This window comes from Chrysoperla carnea, chromosome 1, assembly GCF_905475395.1.
Source record: "Chrysoperla carnea chromosome 1, inChrCarn1.1, whole genome shotgun sequence".
Lineage (NCBI taxonomy): Eukaryota > Metazoa > Arthropoda > Insecta > Neuroptera > Chrysopidae > Chrysoperla > Chrysoperla carnea.
The window spans coordinates 23,553,500-23,574,970 of record NC_058337.1 but is presented as its reverse complement, the minus strand read 5'-3'; the positions used below and the strand labels follow the sequence as shown (position 1 = coordinate 23,574,970).

The 21,471-nt window shown below is 32.1% G+C and overlaps 2 protein-coding genes across 4 annotated transcripts; both read right to left on the bottom strand.

Annotated features, from left to right (window-relative positions):
* Nucleotides 1–616: 616 nt before the first annotated feature.
* Nucleotides 617–2,167, bottom strand: LOC123299885 (alcohol dehydrogenase class-3). Its single transcript, XM_044882292.1, has 4 exons — nucleotides 2,017–2,167; nucleotides 1,697–1,940; nucleotides 792–1,638; nucleotides 617–729 (listed from the first exon to the last, which is right to left on the bottom strand). Exons 1-4 carry the CDS (start codon nucleotides 2,035–2,037, stop codon nucleotides 705–707), a joined length of 1,137 nt encoding a protein of 378 aa, XP_044738227.1. The 5' UTR covers nucleotides 2,038–2,167; the 3' UTR covers nucleotides 617–704.
* Nucleotides 2,168–6,639: 4,472 nt separating this feature from the next.
* On the bottom strand, nucleotides 6,640–19,815 carry LOC123298729 (inter-alpha-trypsin inhibitor heavy chain H4-like). Of its 3 annotated transcripts, none has more exons than XM_044880825.1 (13): nucleotides 19,680–19,815; nucleotides 19,355–19,524; nucleotides 18,144–18,388; nucleotides 17,966–18,076; nucleotides 16,850–17,103; nucleotides 16,199–16,413; nucleotides 14,597–15,337; nucleotides 12,395–12,739; nucleotides 11,468–11,624; nucleotides 8,709–8,852; nucleotides 7,983–8,215; nucleotides 7,409–7,545; nucleotides 6,640–6,927 (listed from the first exon to the last, which is right to left on the bottom strand). In XM_044880825.1, the coding sequence occupies exons 2-13, from the start codon at nucleotides 19,496–19,498 to the stop codon at nucleotides 6,870–6,872; spliced, it is 2,784 nt and encodes a 927-aa protein (XP_044736760.1). In that variant the 5' UTR covers nucleotides 19,499–19,524; nucleotides 19,680–19,815; the 3' UTR covers nucleotides 6,640–6,869. The 3 variants fall into 3 exon arrangements, with proteins under 3 accessions (XP_044736760.1, XP_044736775.1, XP_044736767.1); XM_044880840.1 differs by having other exon boundaries at nucleotides 18,144–18,337; XM_044880832.1 differs by having other exon boundaries at nucleotides 19,355–19,519.
* Nucleotides 19,816–21,471: the final 1,656 nt, after the last annotated feature.

Here is a 21,471-nt window from a genome sequence, read left to right as displayed (position 1 = left end):
CCGTCAGGGCGCAAATTAGGCGTAAATTGCATACTATGTATTACGTATGTGTGATTACACATACATACATGTTATGTATGTGTGACATGTATGTATGTGTAATGTGAAAGAGTAATCAACACTGTCTATGCATGGTATTTCAACAATTAACTCAGTCAATTGTTTGCTTTCACTTGTTTTTTTTAATTTCAAAAAAAAAGTCATGGGGACTGTCGATGAAAGCTTAAAACTTTGGAATAATGGGCCTTGGTTGGTTTTCGGCCTGGCTGGAGTCTTCGACAGTGAAGCTCGCTGCTCTCACATATAGCTCTAATAAATACCTATTCACAAAACCTAAATAAAAATAAGCTGCACCATTTATTTCATGGGTTTTAATTTTTTGTTGCGGAACCCTCAAAGAAATTTTGTAGTGGTCCGAATTTTTCCAAAATCGATTATTATTGAAAAAAGAAAAGTCTTTTTTCCCCTCAATGTCACACCCCTAACCGAAATATACAATAGTTTGATTAAAGATGGGAATAACGTTAGGCCTCCACTTTTTTAGGATAAAAAGTGGTAGCTTTCAATTTTTTATAAAATGAATCAGAAAAGGGAAAAAATAAAAAAGCTCAAGGAGAAAATTATAAATTTATATATATTTAAAATAATTTCATAAAAATAACACTTTTTTTAGTAAAAGATTCAAAAAAACAATTAGTAACTTCTTACAAATCTACAACACCTCGAATGCTAAAACAAAAATAAAGAATTAATTTTTATTCTAATTATAAAATTAATATATTAAATATTACCTGATTCCATCATGCATAAGTTGGAAAGCTTCATTAATTTTATCCAAGGTTAATTTATGAGTTACAAATTCATCCAGCATAATTTTCTTGTTAAGATAATCCTCAATTAATTTGGGTACACTTTCACGACTTTTCCAACCACCAAAAGCTGTTCCCTTCCATGTACGACCTGTAACTAATTGGAAAGGTCTAGTACTTATTTCTTGTCCAGATGCAGCTACTCCAATAATAACAGAGGTTCCCCATCCTTTATGGCATGCTTCCAAAGCTGCTCGCATTGTGTTTACATTTCCAATACATTCGAATGTAAAATCTAAACCACCATCGGTTAATTCAACTAACACATCTTGGATACTACGATTTGGATAATCTTTTGGATTCACAAATTCAGTACAACCAAATTTTTTGGCAACTTCAAATTTGGCAGGATTAATATCAATACCAATGATTCGAGTTGCTCCGGCAGCTCGACATCCCATTGCTACAGCTAAACCAACAGCTCCTAAACCCCATATCGCACATGAACTTCCAGGTTCAACTTTAGCGGTATTTAATGCAGCACCGTAGCCAGTTGGAATGCCACATCCTAATAAACATATCTTATCAAATGGAGCTGCAGGATCTGCTTTCGCAACGGAAATATCCGCAACAACAGTGTATTGGCTAAATGTTGAACAACCCATAAAATGAAATACTTCTTTTCCTTTACATTTAAATCTGCTTGTTCCATCAGGCATCACTCCTTTTCCTTGAGTAATACGTATTTTTTGACATAGATTTGTTTTGGGAGATTTGCAGAATTTGCATTCACCGCATTGTGGAACGTATAAAGGAAGCACATGATCTCCTAAATATAGAAATTTGTTAATAAAAATGAATTAATTCGAAATATACTTATAACATACCCGGTTTGACATTAGTGACTCCTTCGCCAACACTTTCAACTATTCCTGCACCTTCATGTCCAAGAATTACCGGAAATATACCTTCAGGGTCTAATCCACCCAAAGTGTAGGCATCTGTATGACAAACTCCCGTTGAAATAATTTTTATACGAACTTCATTTGCTTTTGGTGGTTCAACTTGCACTTCTTCTATTTGTAATGGTTGTTTGGGGCCCCATGCAACCGCCGCTTTGCATGTTATAACCTTTTTTAAAATAAAAAAAAATTAATAAAAATAATAATTTGAAATTTATTATGCAACGTAATATTTTTTAACTTACTTTTCCAGTAGTATCGCTCATATTTTCAGTAATTTCGGAGATAAACAAATTGTTATTTAATGGAAAACAATTTTAAAATATAATCAACCGGTGATCATAAAATATTTCAAGTATTTGATAACTTTTAACCCTACTTATTATTCAACTAATTATGTATACTATTATATACTGGGTGACTTTTAAGTTAATAGAGCAAGAGCCCGCTTCGGCCAGACGCACATCATTTCATAAAACCCTAAAGTTTATCTGCGCACGTCACCAACACAGGTAAGAACGATGAGCGACTATGAAGTTTAGGTAGTGGTTACCTTGACAGGTAACAGGTAACAAAGGTGTAAAAAACAGAACCTCAAGTACATTAAGACATAAAGCTCTATTTTTTTACATTTTCTTCAGAATAATATTTAAAATGACGTCATCCATTGCCGGACACTTAGTATAGTTTCAACCCCCTGCCAGACACCCCCAAACTCTAAAAAATTGTGATTACACTTACATTATAGTATAAAAGCTGAATTTGATATATGTTTCTTGGGGGGCTATGAAAAGAAGTTACCCCAGCAGCCGGACAGTTTTCAAGGTTTTTTCCATCTTGCCAGAGGCCTTGAGAGTCCGCCGTCGGTGCGAGCGCGAGGCAATATATATTCAGGCGGGTTTGTGTGAGATGGTGAGACAACGTTTTTAATATTGTCCAGAAATTCATATGCAACATATACAATGTCGGTAGCATAATTGATGTTGATGCTGCGTGCCTTCAAATGTTCATTCATTCATATACGGTCTCTGATGTGGACGAAGCTTTTGATCGAAAAAAAATTGCGGAATTTCGACGCCAGCAATCTTCCACCATGTAAAAGCGAACAATTTTTACGAGCAAATCATATATGTTGTATTTGGAACAATGCTCACCAAAAAAGTCCAACCATATATAAGCCAGAATATAATGGTTGGGTACAAGAAAATAACCAATACCATTTCAAATGGTTTGAAGGGGATCAGCTACCAAATTATGTCAGTGAATCGTTAGAAATTATATTAGGTATGTAATTACTATGTCAAATTATGTACATGATTTTATTATTATTCATAATTGTAAAATATGAATAACGATAACTCAAAAACGAAAAAAGATATCGAGTTGAAATTTTTACAGGGTACTCAGGACGTAAAAAGTGAGGTCAAGTTCGTAAATGAGCATCATAGGTCAATTGGGTCTTGAGTCCGTAGGACCCATCTTGTAAACCGTTAGAGATAGAACAAAAGTTTAATTGTAAAAAATGTTCCTTATCAAAAATTAAACAACTTTTGTTTGAAACATTTTTTCGTAAACATCACTGTTTACCCGTGAGGGCGCCAATTAGGCGGAAATTTTATAATATGTACTATACTTGATTATCAGTTATGTATGTGTCACATGTTTGTATGTGTAATGTGATAAAGAAATAAACACTGACTATGCATGGTATTTCAACAATTAACTCAGTCAATTGTTTGTTTTCACTTGTTTAGATTTGTTTTTTTATTAAACTCACCATCTCACTCAAACCCGCCTGAATATATATTGCCTCGCGCTCGCACTGACGGCGGACTCTCAAGGCCTCTGGCAAGATGGAAAAAACCTTGAAAACTGTCCGGCTGCTGGGGTAACTTCTTTTCATAGCCCCCCAAGAAACATATATCAAATTCAGCTTTTATACTATAATGTAAGTGTAATCACAATTTTTTAGAGTTTGGGGGTGTCTGGCAGGGGGTTGAAACTATACTAAGTGTCCGGCAATGGATGACATCATTTTAAATATTATTCTGAAGAAAATGTAAAAAAATAGAGCTTTATATCTTAATGTACTTGAGGTGCTGCTCGCACCGACGGCGGACTCTCAAGGCCTCTGGCAAGATGGAAAAAACCTTGAAAACTGTCCGGCTGCTGGGGTAACTTCTTTTCATAGCCCCCCAAGAAACATATATCAAATTCAGCTTTTATACTATAATGTAAGTGTAATCACAATTTTTTAGAGTTTGGGGGTGTCTGGCAGGGGGTTGAAACTATACTAAGTGTCCGGCAATGGATGACATCATTTTAAATATTATTCTGAAGAAAATGTAAAAAAATAGAGCTTTATGTCTTAATGTACTTGAGGTTCTGTTTTTTACACCTTTGTTACCTGTTACCTGTCAAGGTAACCACTACCTAAACTTCATAGTCGCTCATCGTTCTTACCTGTGTTGGTGACGTGCGCAGATAAACTTTAGGGTTTTATGAAATGATGTGCGTCTGGCCGAAGCGGGCTCTTGGACTATAATTATTTCATAATTTTCAAATCATTTATTTGAAAATTAAAAGAAAATTTGGTAAGTAGGTACCTATTTAATTATTATTATAATTTTGGAATGGGCATGATGAGCGATGATTTATAATTCTTTGTGATTTTTTTTCTTCAATTGCACAAAAGACGCGTTTTTTTGGATTGCGGCTACCGTGATGGTGAACTGACAAATGATAATCTAACACTAGATTACTAGATCCCAAATTACTAATTGATCACTCCTTGAGTTGCTGTAGCTTCCCTAGCCTTTTGTGTTTGACTTTATGTTATCTTACGTGAGTGAGTCACAGTGATTCTTCAACAACAGACCGCCGATCTCTCGCCATAGCCCTGTGACTCTTCACTCACGTACCATTGGGCAAGAGATTGACCATCAATTCAATCGCAGGCTGTTTCATCACAAAAGAAGAGCAGCATCTGATAACATCACCTCGCAGATAAATTTTTATTAATCAAGATCATGATCTTCTTTATTGATCATATACCTAATCTCCGCTCGGTTGGATGTTGCTCTGATCTTTTACACAGGGTTCTATTACTTGAGAGTGAGATTAGTTATGTTACACCAAAGATCAAACATTTATTTACACCAAAGAGCAAATTGATAATGCCTCCCTCTAATTTACATGATATAAATATAATGTAATGGGCGTTGATATAATATTACAGACAAAACTATAATACAACATATACTATTATTATAACCACCCCATATTCTTGATTTTAAATATTTAATTATCGTCAATTGCAATTTCATGATATCAATCCTTATTTTTTCTGTTTATTGTAGGTGTGTTGTATGTGGAAATGAGTATACAAAAGACAGCTAAACGGATTATTTATTATGGCACGGTTTTCTAGTAGAGTGGTAGAGTTATAAAAGCCATCATATATAATATAAACCGTATATGGTAGTATTGTCTAGAGGTCTAGACTCATCTTCGAATATATAGCAAAACTGTGAAGTCGTCTAGTCTCTTGAATTCATTAAAAAATTTAGATAAACTTTGATTGTTAGTGAGCTGTAAGTATATAATCACTTTAATCGCAACACGTTTTATTAAAGTGCGAAAGCGTCCTTCGTATGATCAATTTCAAATGTGAAGATACTTTCCACGAATATAGTATATATCATATTTCTATTCAGTTCAAATGTACCATAAATTCGTTGAGAATTTTTAATTTTAACTCTAGAGGAGACGATAAAAGTGTTCTCTCATCTTTCATTGTCTTAAAAGTACAGTAACTGATTTTTACATACTCCATTCCGGTAATCCGGCCTATTTTTGTGTGTTTATACAATTCTGGTATTATGAATTCTGGTAATCTAGAAGATATTGGCGTATGAGTTTTTTAAATCGGTGTCTTTAAGCACAGGCTCGAATTTAGCAATTGGTTTACTATGCTCCTGTGGGACGAACAGTATTCCTTTGTTTACTCTCCCTTATTATCATCCTACACTCGTGTTCTACTTCTTCTACCAGACCTGTTTAAAGTAGCCAATTTTTCGAGAATGCAATAATACCATATGTTCGATGAACCTACACTTTTGTACCCATAACTCGTTACTAAAGCTAAAGCTTATACATTATATTGAAATTTCTAAGATAACTGATCCGTAGAACCCATCTTGTTAACCGTTATAGATAGAGAAAAAAGTTTAAATGTAAAAAATGTTTCTTATAAAAAAATAAACAACTTTTTTTGAAACATTTTTTCGTAAAAATCACTGTTTTTACTCTTGAGGACGCAAATCAGGTGTAAATTATATAGTATGTATATGGGAATATCAGCTCTGTGGGGCTATACCTAAAACAAACCAATCCGTAATCAACACTGTCTATACATGGTATTTCAACAATTAACTCAGTAAGTGTTTGTTTTCATTTGTTATAAATTTATAATAACTTGAAAACGATTGAAACGAGTTGCGCAAAGGCACCATTATCTAAACTGATAATACACATTTTCGATACTTTGTTTAAACTTCTAGCCGATTTAGAATAAAAAATTTTGACCAAACTGTTATTTCTACTACTATGCTAATACATCCTGGACTATTATGAAATGTAAACATTTCCAATAACAAAATGATATGCAAATTTAACTATCATCTTTTATTATATTCCACTATAGATTTTTATATTTATCAAAAATCACAATATTTTTCTTAAAACATCATGAAAAGTAAAGCTAATTGTTGTAAAGCTGATTTAAAATTGATTCAATTTAATCTAATGATATGCAAGCCGTTGTAGGTTTCAACTTCCATCATGAGAGTCGAAAAATGGTCGAAAACTTAAGAATACCAACAAATTATTTTTATTGTTTTTTTTATCTTTTAAATCTACATATATGAGAAATATCACATTTTCAGTAAAGTAAAATAAAAAATATTTTACGAAACAGTTCTTAAATTTATCACAAACAGCGGCGAAGTGCAGCTCCAAATAGAATTTTCCCATAATAAGTACCATTGACTTTAATTAATTGGTTCTATTAATTTTAATTTACTTCATTCACTCTTCTCTAACCACGAACTGATTGGATATCACAGCACATCGTAAAATAGTTATTTCCTAAATATCTGTAAAATAAATAATTCTTTAAAATTAGGTTTTCATAGAGCCGGTTTGGAGGTAGGCTAATTTTTTTAATAATTCGTAATCAAAATGCTAGTTTATGAACAAGTTCAAATTGGTGAAATATAGAAATACTGGTCGTAAAAATACGTGTAGCTCGTTGGATTCGGAATGATGTCTAGAAAAATGTGCCAGGAGCTTTTTTCAGCATATAAAAAATTGCAAAAGTTATCCACAATTAAAGATGAAAAAAAGGTTCGTTCATCTTCAAAAAGATTCGTTTCCATAATACCACAAGTGACAAGTGCACTTGTTGAAAGTGAACTAGTGGCTTTTTAAAAGTTGGTTTTATACTTGTGGGTAGTACACATATAAAAAATAAGCTAGTGTAGCGCCACTTTCTCATAAATTGATTGTGAGCCATTCAGGCTTCCGTACTCTACCATTGTGATCGAGATTCGAGCTTGAAATATTTCTAATACTTACACGCCATTGCACTTATATTGTTTATATTTAGTTTCATTAGTTAATGTAGTCCATGAATTTTGACACTTATTAACAGGAACACATACTCCAGTTTTTCCATCATCTGCATTATTACATCTGCCAAATGACGCTCGACTCTAAAATTTAAAAATAATATGTTGACCTTCTTAAAGAATGTAAGATGATAGGCATAGAAAAACCGCCAATTTTGATGAAAAATGATTGTATGATTCTTTGGGGGGTGATGTTTTATGGCATGGGTACGGGCAGGTTTTTATGAACAAGTAACAATTATCCAATGAAATGCAGCACTCTAATTTTTAATATGTAACATATGAATCACGATTGAAAACCGCAGCGTAAAGATATCTTGCAATGTTGGAATTCCTTTCGTAGAGCTTGGAAGGTTTTTGCTTGTTGCGTCTTCAAACAAGGTAAAATAGATTATTCATAACTTTGATTTATAAATTATAAGAGACCTGCATTTTTGGCTTCTTCTTTGCTAAAAATGTTCGACCTTTCTCTCTTTCATTCATGCATTTATTATGTTGTAAAAAATTATACAATTTCATACCTCAGGCAGATCAGTAATACTGTAAATAACACCATTTATTTCGACAAAACCATCGGATATATTCAGCCAATCAAAATTTTCTAAACCATATTTTTTGAGTAACTGTGTATGATTTAGAGCTACTGTGATTGGTATTACTGTTGTTGATATCGGTATAGTTGATGTAAATCTAAAAGGTGTCGTCGAATATATGTTATCATTTCGATCGATATTATCCTGTGCGGATACCACATCTAAAATTCAAATATATCAGTTACTACATATGGTAGTTTAATATTATTTTAGTAGAGTTCCTCAAGTGAGAGCTAAGCCAACGACGTCTTTTTTTAATCATTCATTACCGTTTTGGATTGATGTTTGAAAAGATTAGTAAAACTGACATTATTTTCTATAAAATTTGAAAGCATACACGAGGAGAAAAAGAAATGCAATAAATGCATTCGAGAGCTTATTCATTCATCTTTAGAATGTTTTTATGCATTCTCGTACGAGCTTAAGCTATAAATAATCCCGTTTGGATTAATTACTGTTTGAATTTTCTAAAATGTGAAATTTTTTTGATGACATTAATTGTAGGTACTTACTATATGATTACAAGTTTGACATTGACCAATCATAAGTCAAATAATAAGCTATCACTTATAGTGGTTTAAACGCTTCAAAAAAAAAAAAGAAGCGCTTTGCCTTAACTCTTAATGGAGTAATCTTATATATTAAAATACTAACCTGCTTGCCTTCTAGGGGAAATCAATTGAGCTCTCATATATGAGCGAGTTCGAGGTACGGTCGTGAATGCCATTCTAATTGCACTCTTAGTGTTTGCCCACCCAGAATTGGAAACATATCCACCAAAATTACGTGAAGATGTAGCTAATAAAAATAGTTTAATAATAGATCAAGAAAAACCCTCTGATTGGCTGTATCCCTGATACAGTTGTTAGTTTTACGTGGACACGGCTTTGCTAATAGAGAAATTTGGGAACATACGTTTGAAATCAGAGTACCTATTCTTTTAAACATGTGCTTGACTGATTGTATGTATTCTTTGATTTTATTCGTTTATACGTATGGTACAACTTTAGCGAACTGTTTAAAATGAACCTAGATTTTATTCTACCTTGCTCTATCTAGAACAGTATCGAGCTCTCTTGACATCTAGAGCAGTTTCTCTATGCAGTACACTGAATAGAGTTAGACTAATCTAGCTAGACTTTCTTGTATGTAGATTAAAAAACATTTTTACTCAACATTCTCTAGTTAGAGTGTACATTTAAAACAAAAAAAATTACAGATTTATTTATCGATCGATTTCTGATTGATATATTTTATTATTATTTCGAATATTTTCACATTATATGCTAAAGCAGAATTATAATGTAGAAAATTAAATTATTTAGAACATTATTATATCATTTAGAACATGTATGCAAATTTATATTCATTTTATTGTGGGCAAAATAAAAGTATAGGTAATAAATCTGCTACCGTTTCAGGCTCAAGGTAACATGAGTTTTCTTTTTCGGAAAATAAAGATTAAGGCTACTTTAAAAAATGACGGAACATCAGTCAGGCAACTGGGGACCGTAGGTCTGAGTGGAGAGCCAAACATGTAAACAAATTTTTTTCGCAACGAACAGGTACGTGGCTGATGTTTTGTCAAAATGTTAAAAAAGTAATGTTAAAAACAGTTTGTCAAAACACCAGCCATGTAACCGAAAACCGTAAGCCTGAGTCGAAAGCCAAACATGTAAAAAAAAATTTTTTTGCAACGAACAGATCTGTGGCTGATTTTTTTGTCAAAATGTTAAAAGAAATGTTAAAAATAATTTGCCAAAACATTATCCAGCTAAAGGGGACCATAAATCTGAGTGCAGAGCCACAGAAGCTTTAAAAAAATTATTGACCGTTTCATTGTTGACATATAATAATGCAAATTTAAAACATTTTGTTGGACAGAAACGACTATATGGTTAGAGTATTGTAGTAGGAAAGAAATAGCTATATTAATATAATTCCAAATTCATATGTATAAAAATAGTTAAATAAGTACAGTTTAACTTTTAACATTCTGACCAAACATCAGCCACGTACTCGTCCGTTGCAAAAAAATTTTTTTTGCATGTTTGTCTCGCCACTCAGATCTCCCCGGTTGCATGCCTAATGTTTTGGCAAACTGTTTTTAACATTACTTTTAATATTATGACAAAACATCATCCACATACCTACCTGTTCGATGCAAAAAAAATTTTTTTTTGCATGTTCGGCTCTTAACTCAGGCCTACGGTTTCCGGTTGCCTAGCTGATGTTCCAGCATTTGTTAGAGTAATCTTGAATCTTTATTTTGTGCAAAAAAATTCACATATCTGTTCGAGAGTATAACTTGCATGTCCCTTTTAGGTTCATACTAGTTTAGCTCAATTAGTACTCCTAATACTCTCTAGATCAAAAACCAAGACGTGTCCGCGTAATAAAAGATATTAAAAAAAAGCTACAGAGTAAAAATTTTAATAAATTTTCATAAAAATAGCGAAAATGGCAGAAAAGAATAGTAAAAGTATACTAGTGAAATGGATCTGCCCACAATTCTTTATGAAAAATTATTTTACCTTAAAACATGGGTTCCAAAAAATAATATTAAAGATAATAATTTATTTTTAGAAATATATTCATAGGCAGATTCATTTTTCGTAGAAAACAAAACTGTAAGCATTAATAAACATTATTGCACGATATTTGCCAATCCAACAACACCATACACCTTTAAGACTACGATTAAAAAATAAGCGATAACACCTTAAACTAAAACAGACCAAAACCATTTAACCTGGGATTTAGGCAAATATCACCTTATTATAATAAATTGGTGTATGTTCTATCTAATTTTAGCCTCTATGAACCTCAATATGGCTGTAGGCGATATATCATCAATACATAGTATAAAACAAAGTCGCTTCCGTGTGTCTGTCCCTAATCCTTATGTATTCTTAGATCTTTAAAACAACGCAACGGATTTAGATGCGATTATTTCTAACAGATAAAGTGATTCAAGAGGAAGGTTTTTGTATATAAAATATTCATAATATAGTAGAGTAAGGGGTTGACATAGCAGTTGAAAAGAATGTGCTTTAAAAATTTGTTCATCGATTAAGCTCAAATATTGACAAGATGTACATCCAGCTTCAAGGATTGTTTTTATCTATTTTTAACCTTCACAAAACTGGGAATGAATAATCGAATATTTTCAAATATAAATAAAATGCATGGCGTGTACATTACAAAACTGCGAACCCTACGCAAGGGAATATGGGGGAGGGTTGAAAGTGGGGATATTGCCCAGTAAAGCGGGTAGTTCACAGCTAGTATCTGATAATAAGTAGACAGTAACCCAGCTATGGAGCTAAGCTTGTTTTATACGAAAAATATCAAGAGAAATTATATAAATATTTTTAATTATCCCTAATTTAAAAATAAAAATTTTTACTTACAAGGACTATATCCAAATACTTGAGATCGAGAATTTAATGCTAAAGCCATTGATGGTTTATTCACTGGTATTGGTACCGGCAAAGTTTCCGATGTTGAATTTGATGTCGAATTGGGTTTTACAACTACCAATGATGTAAGTTTAGTCACAAATGAATACTAAAAATATTCAAAAATACTCATCGATAATTAATAAAGGAAAAAAAATTCCTTTTCAAAATTTCTTTGCTATTTCATGGTATTTTATTTTTATTTATTTAGAAATAGAGCGAAGCAAAAACAATAGGGTATTATCGTTAATCAAAAATAAATCATGAAATTGGAAAAAAGTTAAAATTTATGTAAAAATATACTTAAATATTCTGATTTCGAGTCATAAAAGCACTTATTTCTTTTAAAATATTAAAATAAAAAAATCGTAATTATTAAACTGTATACCACGTGACCTAAAACGCGGGTAAGCCCTGCTGTGATTTCATAGCGGTATGAGTCATAGACCATCAGTTAGTTCAGTGTAGACAGTTGGGTATAATATATACATAGATAAGTATTTATATTTATATTATAATCAGATGTCTATGAATATATCTGTCAAAATTATTTGTTATTTCGTATAGTGATACCCATATTACGTCATCAAATTGGATGCCCGCATTTTTAAATTTTAATTTAAGTTTTTGGCAAGAAAGCGTATGTGTATTTTTCCGAAATAATGGCTTTTTATTAGCAAAATCAACATTTTGAAGTACTTTTTCAAAAATAGTGGAATACCCTATTACGCATTCATCGAGAATCGAGCCCGAGACTCCAAGCTTTTTTAATTAATTTTACTTACACTTTGAGAATCATCATATGAGTTGAAACATGACATTTCAATAAATAAAAATAAAAGTGAAATTGCATTTTTTCTTAAAGGAATGTTAACATACTTTTAAAGCAATTTCTAATGCCTGCTTTTCAATTGATTTCTCTGTTAATTTAGTATTTGGACTTTCTGTAGTTTCAAACAAAGTTGGACCTAAATCTGGATCGATATACGCATCCTTTTTATCTAGTAATTGTTTAATTTTTAAAAATGCCCAAAGTCTTTCCAATGACGGCTTTGATGTCGGTGAATTTACAATATTGATTGATTTAAATTGACTGTGATTTGTTTCATGTGGAACAAAAATAGTTAGTTGTGGAATTATATTTTTATCGATCAATTTCCCAGTAGTAATAAATTCGCTTCCATTGAATAATGTATGACAATTATGATTCGTTAAATTTTCCACCTAAAAATGAATCAAAATTAAATTATAAAATGAAAGTAAAAAATGAAAAAATATTCTGGAACAAATTCAACCAAACGGTTATTTGGGTTCAACATTGTAGTTCTAAAAATCTATTTTCTTAAATTGTAAGAGATAGAAAATTAAATCTTCTTTTTTTAAAAGTAAAGAATTTTCTCAACAAACTTCAATATATAGGATGTTTAAACGATTAACTATGAAAGTTGATACTAGCTAAATTTCTGGCGTAATTAACAAACAAATGGCTAAAAAACTCATGAGCTTCCTCACTAAAGTTATATAGTGTTTCCCCTGACTCGATGGTCATAGTTTAAGAGTGTGTCTTAGAACATTTTTAAGTCGAAAGTGCTTTTTGGACTTTTGTCCAAAACCCTTTAGTTAAGTGGTTATAAAGTCATTGTTGAGTAAAGTAGTTTACTCTTTTATTAATTAAAAATTTTCATACAAAAGCTATAGCTGATGTAATTTTGCATATTTTCGTTTTTTATTCCAACTTTCTAGCATCAAAATTGGCTGAGATATGTCACTTTTTACGATAGGTACTTTTTTTAACGTTAGTTAATATTAGTGTCCGAACAAAACTGGAATTTCTACCGAAACCGAAACTGAAACTTTTTTAGACATGTTAAAAATTGATTTTTTTACTGAAATTTGGCTTAGTTTTTACATTTATACAGACAGTTAACACAGTTTTCAAAATAAAATCCACACCACTAGTGATTAAATTAAAATGTAATTTGAATTAAATGAATATTGTGTACATACTGTATTTTCTCATACTTAAAATCAACAAACAAGTATCTGAAGATCACACACAATTAAATCATAGCGATAGCAGGCAGTTGTTTCAATGTGTGGGTGGTTAAAATTAATAAAATCAAATCCAAGAACGCATACACAACACAACACATCAAGTCACGACAAAATTACACCGGACTGGCCGGCAAACTCAGCAGACATGAACTCACTCAAAGTTAGCCGAACGACGTTAATTCACGAACGCAGAGTTTCAATGTGGCCAAAAATTCGACAGATTTTCTGTCGAAACCGTACAAGAAAAACATAACAAACGTCGAAATTAAAACCCGTGAGACCTGGGCCTACGGCGACAAGATTTAAGGGGCACCGAAATTTATAAAGTTTAGGTTATTAGAACAAGAAACGCGCGATTTACGAAGACTGAAAAAATAGAGAGGAAAGACAAATTCTTATGAAAAGGGCGCGTTGGAATTTCAGCCCTACCTTCTACGTTGATATAAAATATTCAAAATCCAATACTCACAAGTGAAAATAAACAATTGACTGAATTAATTGTTGAAATACTATGTATAGTGTTATTACGCAATCGTGTATATAAAACACGACTGTGATGTCACACACACATAAATGATATTCCCGTATAAAACATACTATAAAATGTTTTAACCTAATGTCCAACCTCAAGGGTAAACAGCGTTGTTTACGAAAAAATGTTTCAAACAAAAGTTATTTATTTTTTATAAGGGACATTTTTTATATTTAACTTTTGTCCTATATCTCTAACGATTTACAAGATGGGTCCTACGGATTCACGACCCAATTTCCCTATGTTGCTCATTTAAGAACAGAACCTCACTTTTTGTCCTCAGCACGCTATAAAAATTACAGCTTGATATCTCCTTTCGTTTTTTAGTTATCGTGATCACGGACAGGCAGAGGGACGAACAGACAACCAGAAATGGACTAATTAGTTGATTTTATGAACACCTGTATCAAAATTTTGTTCGTGGCCAATATTTTTAAGCGTTAAAAACTTGGGATTAATCTCAGTATACCACGGATGGTATAAAAATGGATTACCTGATTATCTGGATACGCAAATGAAACGTTTTTCAAAATTGGTGATGATATTTGTTTATAGAACTGTTGTAATTGTATATCTGCATCATGTGCCTCATAAATATGTCGCATAAAACCTGAATTACGAATTGCTAATTGTTTTAAAAATCCTCGATCAGCATCATTACCAAACGCAAGCGCAAATATTGATGAGTATCGTGAACCTTTATTTAATCCATTAACTGTTTTCAAAATATTGCTGGTTCTTGTTTCACCAACAGTCGGATCTCCATCTGTTAAAAACATAATTAAAGGGTCTGCATTTGGACCGTCATGATGAGAACCAACACCAGCTTGTGCTATTTTTAATGCAACTTTTAATGCGATATTAATGTTTGTCCCACCATAGGCTTCCAAATTATCAATCACTGTTTTTGCTTTAGCAATATTGTTTGCGTTCACAGCATACGCAGGAACTATTTTAATTTCCTCTTCTGTGTGATCAAACCATTTAAAAGACCAATCGTGGACCTTGATTATAGGGTCACTCAGGTCATATACACGTGCGTTATAGTTAAATGCAATTAAATTAAAATAATCACCAGGGTGTAAATCATCTAAAATATAATTCATGGCACGTCTTAATTGTTGAAGTTTGGAGCCTATCATTGAGTAACTAACATCCAATACAAAAATAACATGTTTGTTTAAAGGTTTTAAACCATTTGGTGCAAAGAAGTGAACAAAATAACCATCATAAACCTAAAAAAGAATATATTTTAGTAAAGAAGCGTGGATCCAAAAAAAATTTTAGCTGACAATATGAACGTTTCATGAGCATAAGCCAGTCTCAAGGGAATCAAAATCGAACCCGATTCGAAAAAAATTGCGAATGGCTGAAAGTCTTAAGAGGCTATTTTGTACGCTGATAATGAATTTTTGGGTAATTTTGTTAACAAGATTCGTTCCTAGCCTCGGATGCTAGGAAAAAAAGATATGGATTTTTTGGCTCGAAATTTAATTTTTTTAATTTTGTCATTTTTATGTTGTTTCACCTCTATTTTTAGATTATATTGCCTTAAATCTACAAGACCTATTTTGACTCTATTTAATACCTGCATTTTTTCGGCCTAAAAACTGAATTTTACGATTTTCCGAAAATGGTTTATTTTAATGACGGAAGTGCCGATAACGCACTTAGAAAAGCGCACAAGATAAAACCTTAGAAAAGTATTTTCCGATATTCGCCAAATAGAAAAATAAAAAAAACTCTTACTGGACGACTACACTAGCATCTTTTCAGTAATTAATGAATTAAAAACTTTTATATCGCGATGATTATAAAGATATCTCGAAAAATACCCATCTAATCATCAAATGAGCTGAAATTTTATGTGTTGAGATCCTAATTAATATAAATAATTTATAAACACGAAAATCTCGATGATGTTATTACGAACGACAAGTTTCTGAGGTATCGATTTTAAACGACACGTCCAGAAACTACACGCCCAATCGTTAAAAGTATCCCACATTTGTAAGTTATTGCGGGTCAACATTATTTCAAAAAATGAGTTTTATGCAAATCGGAGATAAAAATATATAAATTTTTAGAATACTCACAACCATAGAACCACCTTTGAAATCTCTTGAAACATCATACTGAACCACAAATTGTCCAGAAACACCAGTATTAACGTCATCCGTTGGAGGATTTTCTTTATTTTTATTCTTCAAATCATTGATTAATTGTTTTTGTTGATCTATTGTTGGAGAAAATCGAATGTGTGCCATTGTTTTTGCATTATTTTTAAATTCTTTCGTTGCATATTTATTATCTAAAAATATGTTTGAATAAAAGATATAAAAAATGGAGTAAAATAGTTGATAAAATAATTGAATGCCAATTCAATCAGTCATTGCTAAATTAATTAATACAAGCTGTTCATGTGAGTGCAACCCTTATCCGTACCACACATTGAACTTTCCAGATGATGAAAATAACTTTATATAACTGCCTAAAACACTTCATAATTAATTATTGGATTTCAACAGAGATATTTAAGATACTCGCTTTTTATTCCTTTCTCGCTTTCTATTGAAGCGTAAAGATATGTTGAATATTTCAATTTGGATTTTCGTACCGATTACAAAAATTTCCCTATGGGAAGTTAATAAACAATCAAATAGAAACAATGAACAGACAATGAAACAGAACAACACTGAAGATGACATTCAATCATTTTCACACATACAGTTATTACTTTCACATACTTTCTGTATTTTCATCTGGATCAATTTCATTTCCGGTACGTAAAACAGGTGTTCTCAGAATTGTAATTGGTTCTGATTCAATAATATCCACATCAACGCTCATATCACGAACCAATTGTCGAGGATGTAAATTTATTACAAGATTATAAACACCTAATCGACGAGTTAATAATTCTTCGTAAGTTAAATTAAATGTTGCCTTACTGTGTGGCTCAACATTTACTGATACTGTAAATCGGTTTGAGTCTCTTGCACTAAAATAGAGATTGGAAGATTGATAAATTTTTTTATTAATTTCTAGACACACTATTTACTACTTAACATCTTATTATCTGTTACATGATCGATTTTTGAATCGTAGCAATATTTTATCAAAGCTTGTCTCTATCCCAACAATATTCCTGGCACTGAACAATACAGTCAGGCTGATCTGGATACTGGGCCACTCTGGCGTTAAAACTCTTTAACCTGAGCCTTAAATTTCCATAGCAAGATGCTTCGTAATTTATCGAATAAAGGAATGGCTACGAAAAGTCCACCTTGATTATTGGGACTTTACGCAAGGCATGCGGCAGTCCAAACTGTGTATAAACACAGATAGGCCATTCGACTGTGCCCGCCTGAAACTTATTAGAGCACGGTTGAGAAGGGTGGCGGGAATCATGACAGGACACTGTTGATTGAACTATCAGCTTCATAACATGAGGATCTGTCATAATCCCACTTGACAGATTTTGAATATTCGGGTCCGAAATAGGAGAGAGATCCCGGCGGAGAAGAACAAGCTTTTTTTTCGTGGCGTATGGCCTCGACTGAATCCTATAGCTACATTTGTTTTTAATAGAATCTATTACCCGAAGACGTCTTCGGGAGACAGATTGTTTTCATGACAGATGATCTAACATGATGAATAAATATTTGAAACCTCCCCCCCTTCCCGTCTTGGATGATTCCTGCGCACGGGACTGGGACAGACTTTTTGTTTAGAAGTTTTACTTTAGTGTCAAAGTAAAAGTTACCATAGTCACCTCTCTTAGTTAAACAAAATCTTATATCCACCCTTACTAAAAATTGATGGGTAGAATTTACGAAACAATTAAATATGTTTTAAATTACCTTACTGAAACATGAGCTGCACCAATTCCACTAGATACAGCTTGATCATAAATTTGTTTAGCTTCATCCTTCTTTTTAACGAATGCTTTAAAGACTTTACCATCCAATTCCCTAGATATAAAATCAATATTTCAGAGCCTTGTTTAAAACGCCACTTAGATAATTAAAGTTAGCTTACATTAAAAACTCAGAAATAAATGCTGTTTCTGGTATTACGATTGAAAATGTGACTTCTTGTGAATTATTAGCTGGATTTGCTATACGGCTTGATACCACATTTGTTGCATATCGTGTATTAATAACTGAATATACTTTCATGCTGTATATGTTTGGTTTTCGATTTTCATTATCGGATGTAGATTTGGGATTAGTCTGAATGAAATAACTCATGATTTTTAATAAACAACGTCGATTTCGTTTCAACTGAAATTATTCTCACACATTCTAAACTTACAATTAAATAATAATATAACGAATATAGTCTGGGGTCCATCATCATATACATTTGTCATCGATAAATACACTTATTCCTAAGTGATTTAATTATGCTTACTCTCACAATTTTTTCTCTACGAAAATTCTGTAACATTAAGTCCGGAAACATTTTGAATGGCGTCATGGTTAAAATTACAGTTCCGTGAAGGAGAACGCCTTACTTACGAGAATTTCAGAAGAGAAAAAAGTTCTTTGATTAAGAAGCATAGTTAAGTGTCACAGAAAATTTTGTAGGTGTATTTATTATTGTCATTGGTCATTGGTGTATGTTTACGGGCACTGGGATTAAGATACAAAATGTTCGTGGCTATTTAATACACCGCCATTTTTAAATCGGACGCTATCATTGTAAAAAGGTGGATTATCAATGTATGGTGTTCTTAAATGTACAGAGAGAGTCCCAGCTTTAGAAAAGAGCGGAGAATTGGGTAACTTCGGTCAATATTGATTAAACGGTTTTATTATTTACCCATAAAATTGAGTCGTTGCACAGTTTTCAGTTATTGTGCATATATTTTATATTTATATTAGAAACCTAACAAAGCTTGAGTTTCAGCCGAAATTGAATTTTGGCTTTGTTTTAGATTTTTACTCATGCGCGTGTATAAGGGTTTTTTACTATTTAATTAAGAACTTTCTAATTTAAAGGATTCTTCTATTTCATACCAGTTATGAGATAATAACGACTCCAAATAAGCCACTTTCGGTTGAAACTGAAGGGTGAAAAAATTCCCAAATCGATTCGATATAGCCAATTTACATTTAAAAAGGTGATCACATTATAAACAACATACTTCGCTTTTGCAAGGGGTTAGATGAGTGTCACCCGGTATATTAAATTTAAATATTTGTGCAAGATGTTTAAACCGTTAAGAGCAAATTTTAAATACTTACGTCTTGAGTAACAAACGTGTCTAATGAAGGCGTTGTAAATTCTTGTTTCGGTGAAACAGTAACAAATGAATCATCATTTACAGGAATTCCAATCGAATTTGTAATTATAGCTGCAATACAGCAGATGATACTCAGGAGCCTCATCTTTCTATTAACTAGCTATTACTGCACTTTAACAAATGGAAAATTTACAAGTGAAAAATCGTGTTATATATTATGCTAATGTCTAATAATTGATCGCATCCTTGATTTAATATAATAATAGAAATTTTCCAATGATACAATCACTTCGAGAATAATTATGCAAGTATTCATTGTTACTTACCTTAAAACAGAAACAATTTATCCAGTTTATGTATGCACTGTTTCTAAAAGTTATAATACTATCGGTATAAAATTTGAAATTAAAAACAAATATTAAACTGTTAATAGACTTATGATAGACTTCAAAGGATTTAGTAAATACGGCATACCAGTTTCTGTTTATATTGTTTGGCCAGCAGGTCAAATTTCCCCCTTTACCCCCGGAGTTTAACACACACAATCTTATTTTACTAAAGGAATAGATTAAGGTAATTCGATGTCTAGTATATAATATGTTTAAATGATTTTTTCTTTAAATTATGTTATACGAAATGTCTTCTTGAAAGTCTGTACAAAGATATACCAGTTAAAATGCAGCTATCGATTTAGCAAAATTTATCTTAGTTGCAAAGTTGCTGCGCTGCGTCTGGGCTCTACACGGCCCTAAAGTTGCGATTTTGAAATCTTATTTTTTAAATAAGTTAAATTAAATTAATATTTTGTAAAATAAAATTTTTTTTTCTTTTTTGATAAAAATCCATATTAAAATTATGATTAATATTAATTCTATTGGCGTAAAATGGCGGGATTTTTGTATTTTTTCCCCAATTTCAAAGTCAATGAAAGCAAAGGATTTTAAATACCTATAAAGTAAATATTTCACTGCAAAGAAGATACTCGCTGTTAAGACTCTCATGGTTTGCTAAAGATTTGTACCTTACACTTTTGAAGAAACTTCAACGCAAAAGTTAAGCTTAAAAAATAATATATAATTGCTCCAGCAGCCTTTAGATCTTAAAATATCGTTAATCGAGTACCCACCTGCATTTTATCTGGTACTATAGTAAAGTGTTGTTCAGACCTTTCGAAGACAACTTTAGTTGTCTTTGAAAGGTCTGTAATTGCTTGAAGTAGCATGTGAAATGGGATGCATGAAAATAAAAACTTTTATCCGCCAATTTAATTGATAGAATCTGTGATTAAAACTAAGAGTGAGGTTATATTAAAAGTGTTTTTCACTTACCCCCCTAATGTATGGAGTATTTTTATCCGACTGCGCGAAGCAAAAGAGTCAAAAGCAAAAGAGGCGCTAGAGACAAAAAATGTGGGCCGATTTTGATGATTCTTACGTCAATCGATTTGTCTTAACCTTGCAAGTGCTACTGAAGATATGGCAGTGATGAAAATTCAATATGGCGATCACCAGACGGCATATTGTAAAGAATAATGTATGTGTTTTCCTGTGTGACACACTAGAGACCAAACACATGGGCCGATCTTGATGATTCTGACATGAACCGATTTGTATTAATCTTGCGAGTGTTAATGAAGATATGGCAGTAATGAAAATTGAATATGACGACCAAAGACGCCATATTGTGAAAAGAAAAACATGAAAGTCGGCGAACTATGTCAAGTGGAGTATCATCGAATAGCTAATAAAATAGAAAAATTGTTTAACGTAATTATCATTAAAATCGGTTCACGCGTTTGGTCTCCAGAGAGCGAAAATGATCAAACATACATACACTATAGGTTGAAAATGAAAATCGACGACCTATGGTAAGTGGGGTTTCGATGAATAAGTATTTGAAAATCCTAACTAAAAAGGGTAAAATAAAAAAAAAATATTTAAAAAATCAAAAAACCCGACTGCGGTTAATATAAACTGAAAAGATAAAAACAAGTCCAGCAATTTAAATAGCGACTTTAACAATCAGGACCCCTTAAATCCCCAAATATTTTCAAAAATATTAACAGAACTTGGAGATCATTGTCACTTTTGTTCAGGAACTCGAGGTTGAATGGAATTT

Bases quoted from the DNA above. Each gene is read 5' to 3' on its own strand.
- LOC123299885 (XM_044882292.1), bottom strand. From the start codon at position 2,037: ATGAGCGATACTACTGGAAAA. The intron at 1,639-1,696 runs GTATGTTATAAG...TTCTATATTTAG, and splicing joins AGTCACTAATGTCAAACCGG to GAGATCATGTGCTTCCTTTA. The intron at 730-791 runs GTAATATTTAAT...TTTTTGTTTTAG, and splicing joins CTTATGCATGATGGAATCAG to CATTCGAGGTGTTGTAGATT.
- LOC123298729 (XM_044880825.1), bottom strand. From the start codon at position 19,498: ATGAGGCTCCTGAGTATCATCTGCTGTATTGCAGCTATAATTACAAAT. The intron at 17,104-17,965 runs GTAATTTAAAAC...TCTCTATTTTAG, and splicing joins GCAGCTCATGTTTCAGTAAG to TGCAAGAGACTCAAACCGAT. The intron at 8,853-11,467 runs GTAAGTAAAAAT...TATTTTTATTAG, and splicing joins AGTATTTGGATATAGTCCTT to CTACATCTTCACGTAATTTT.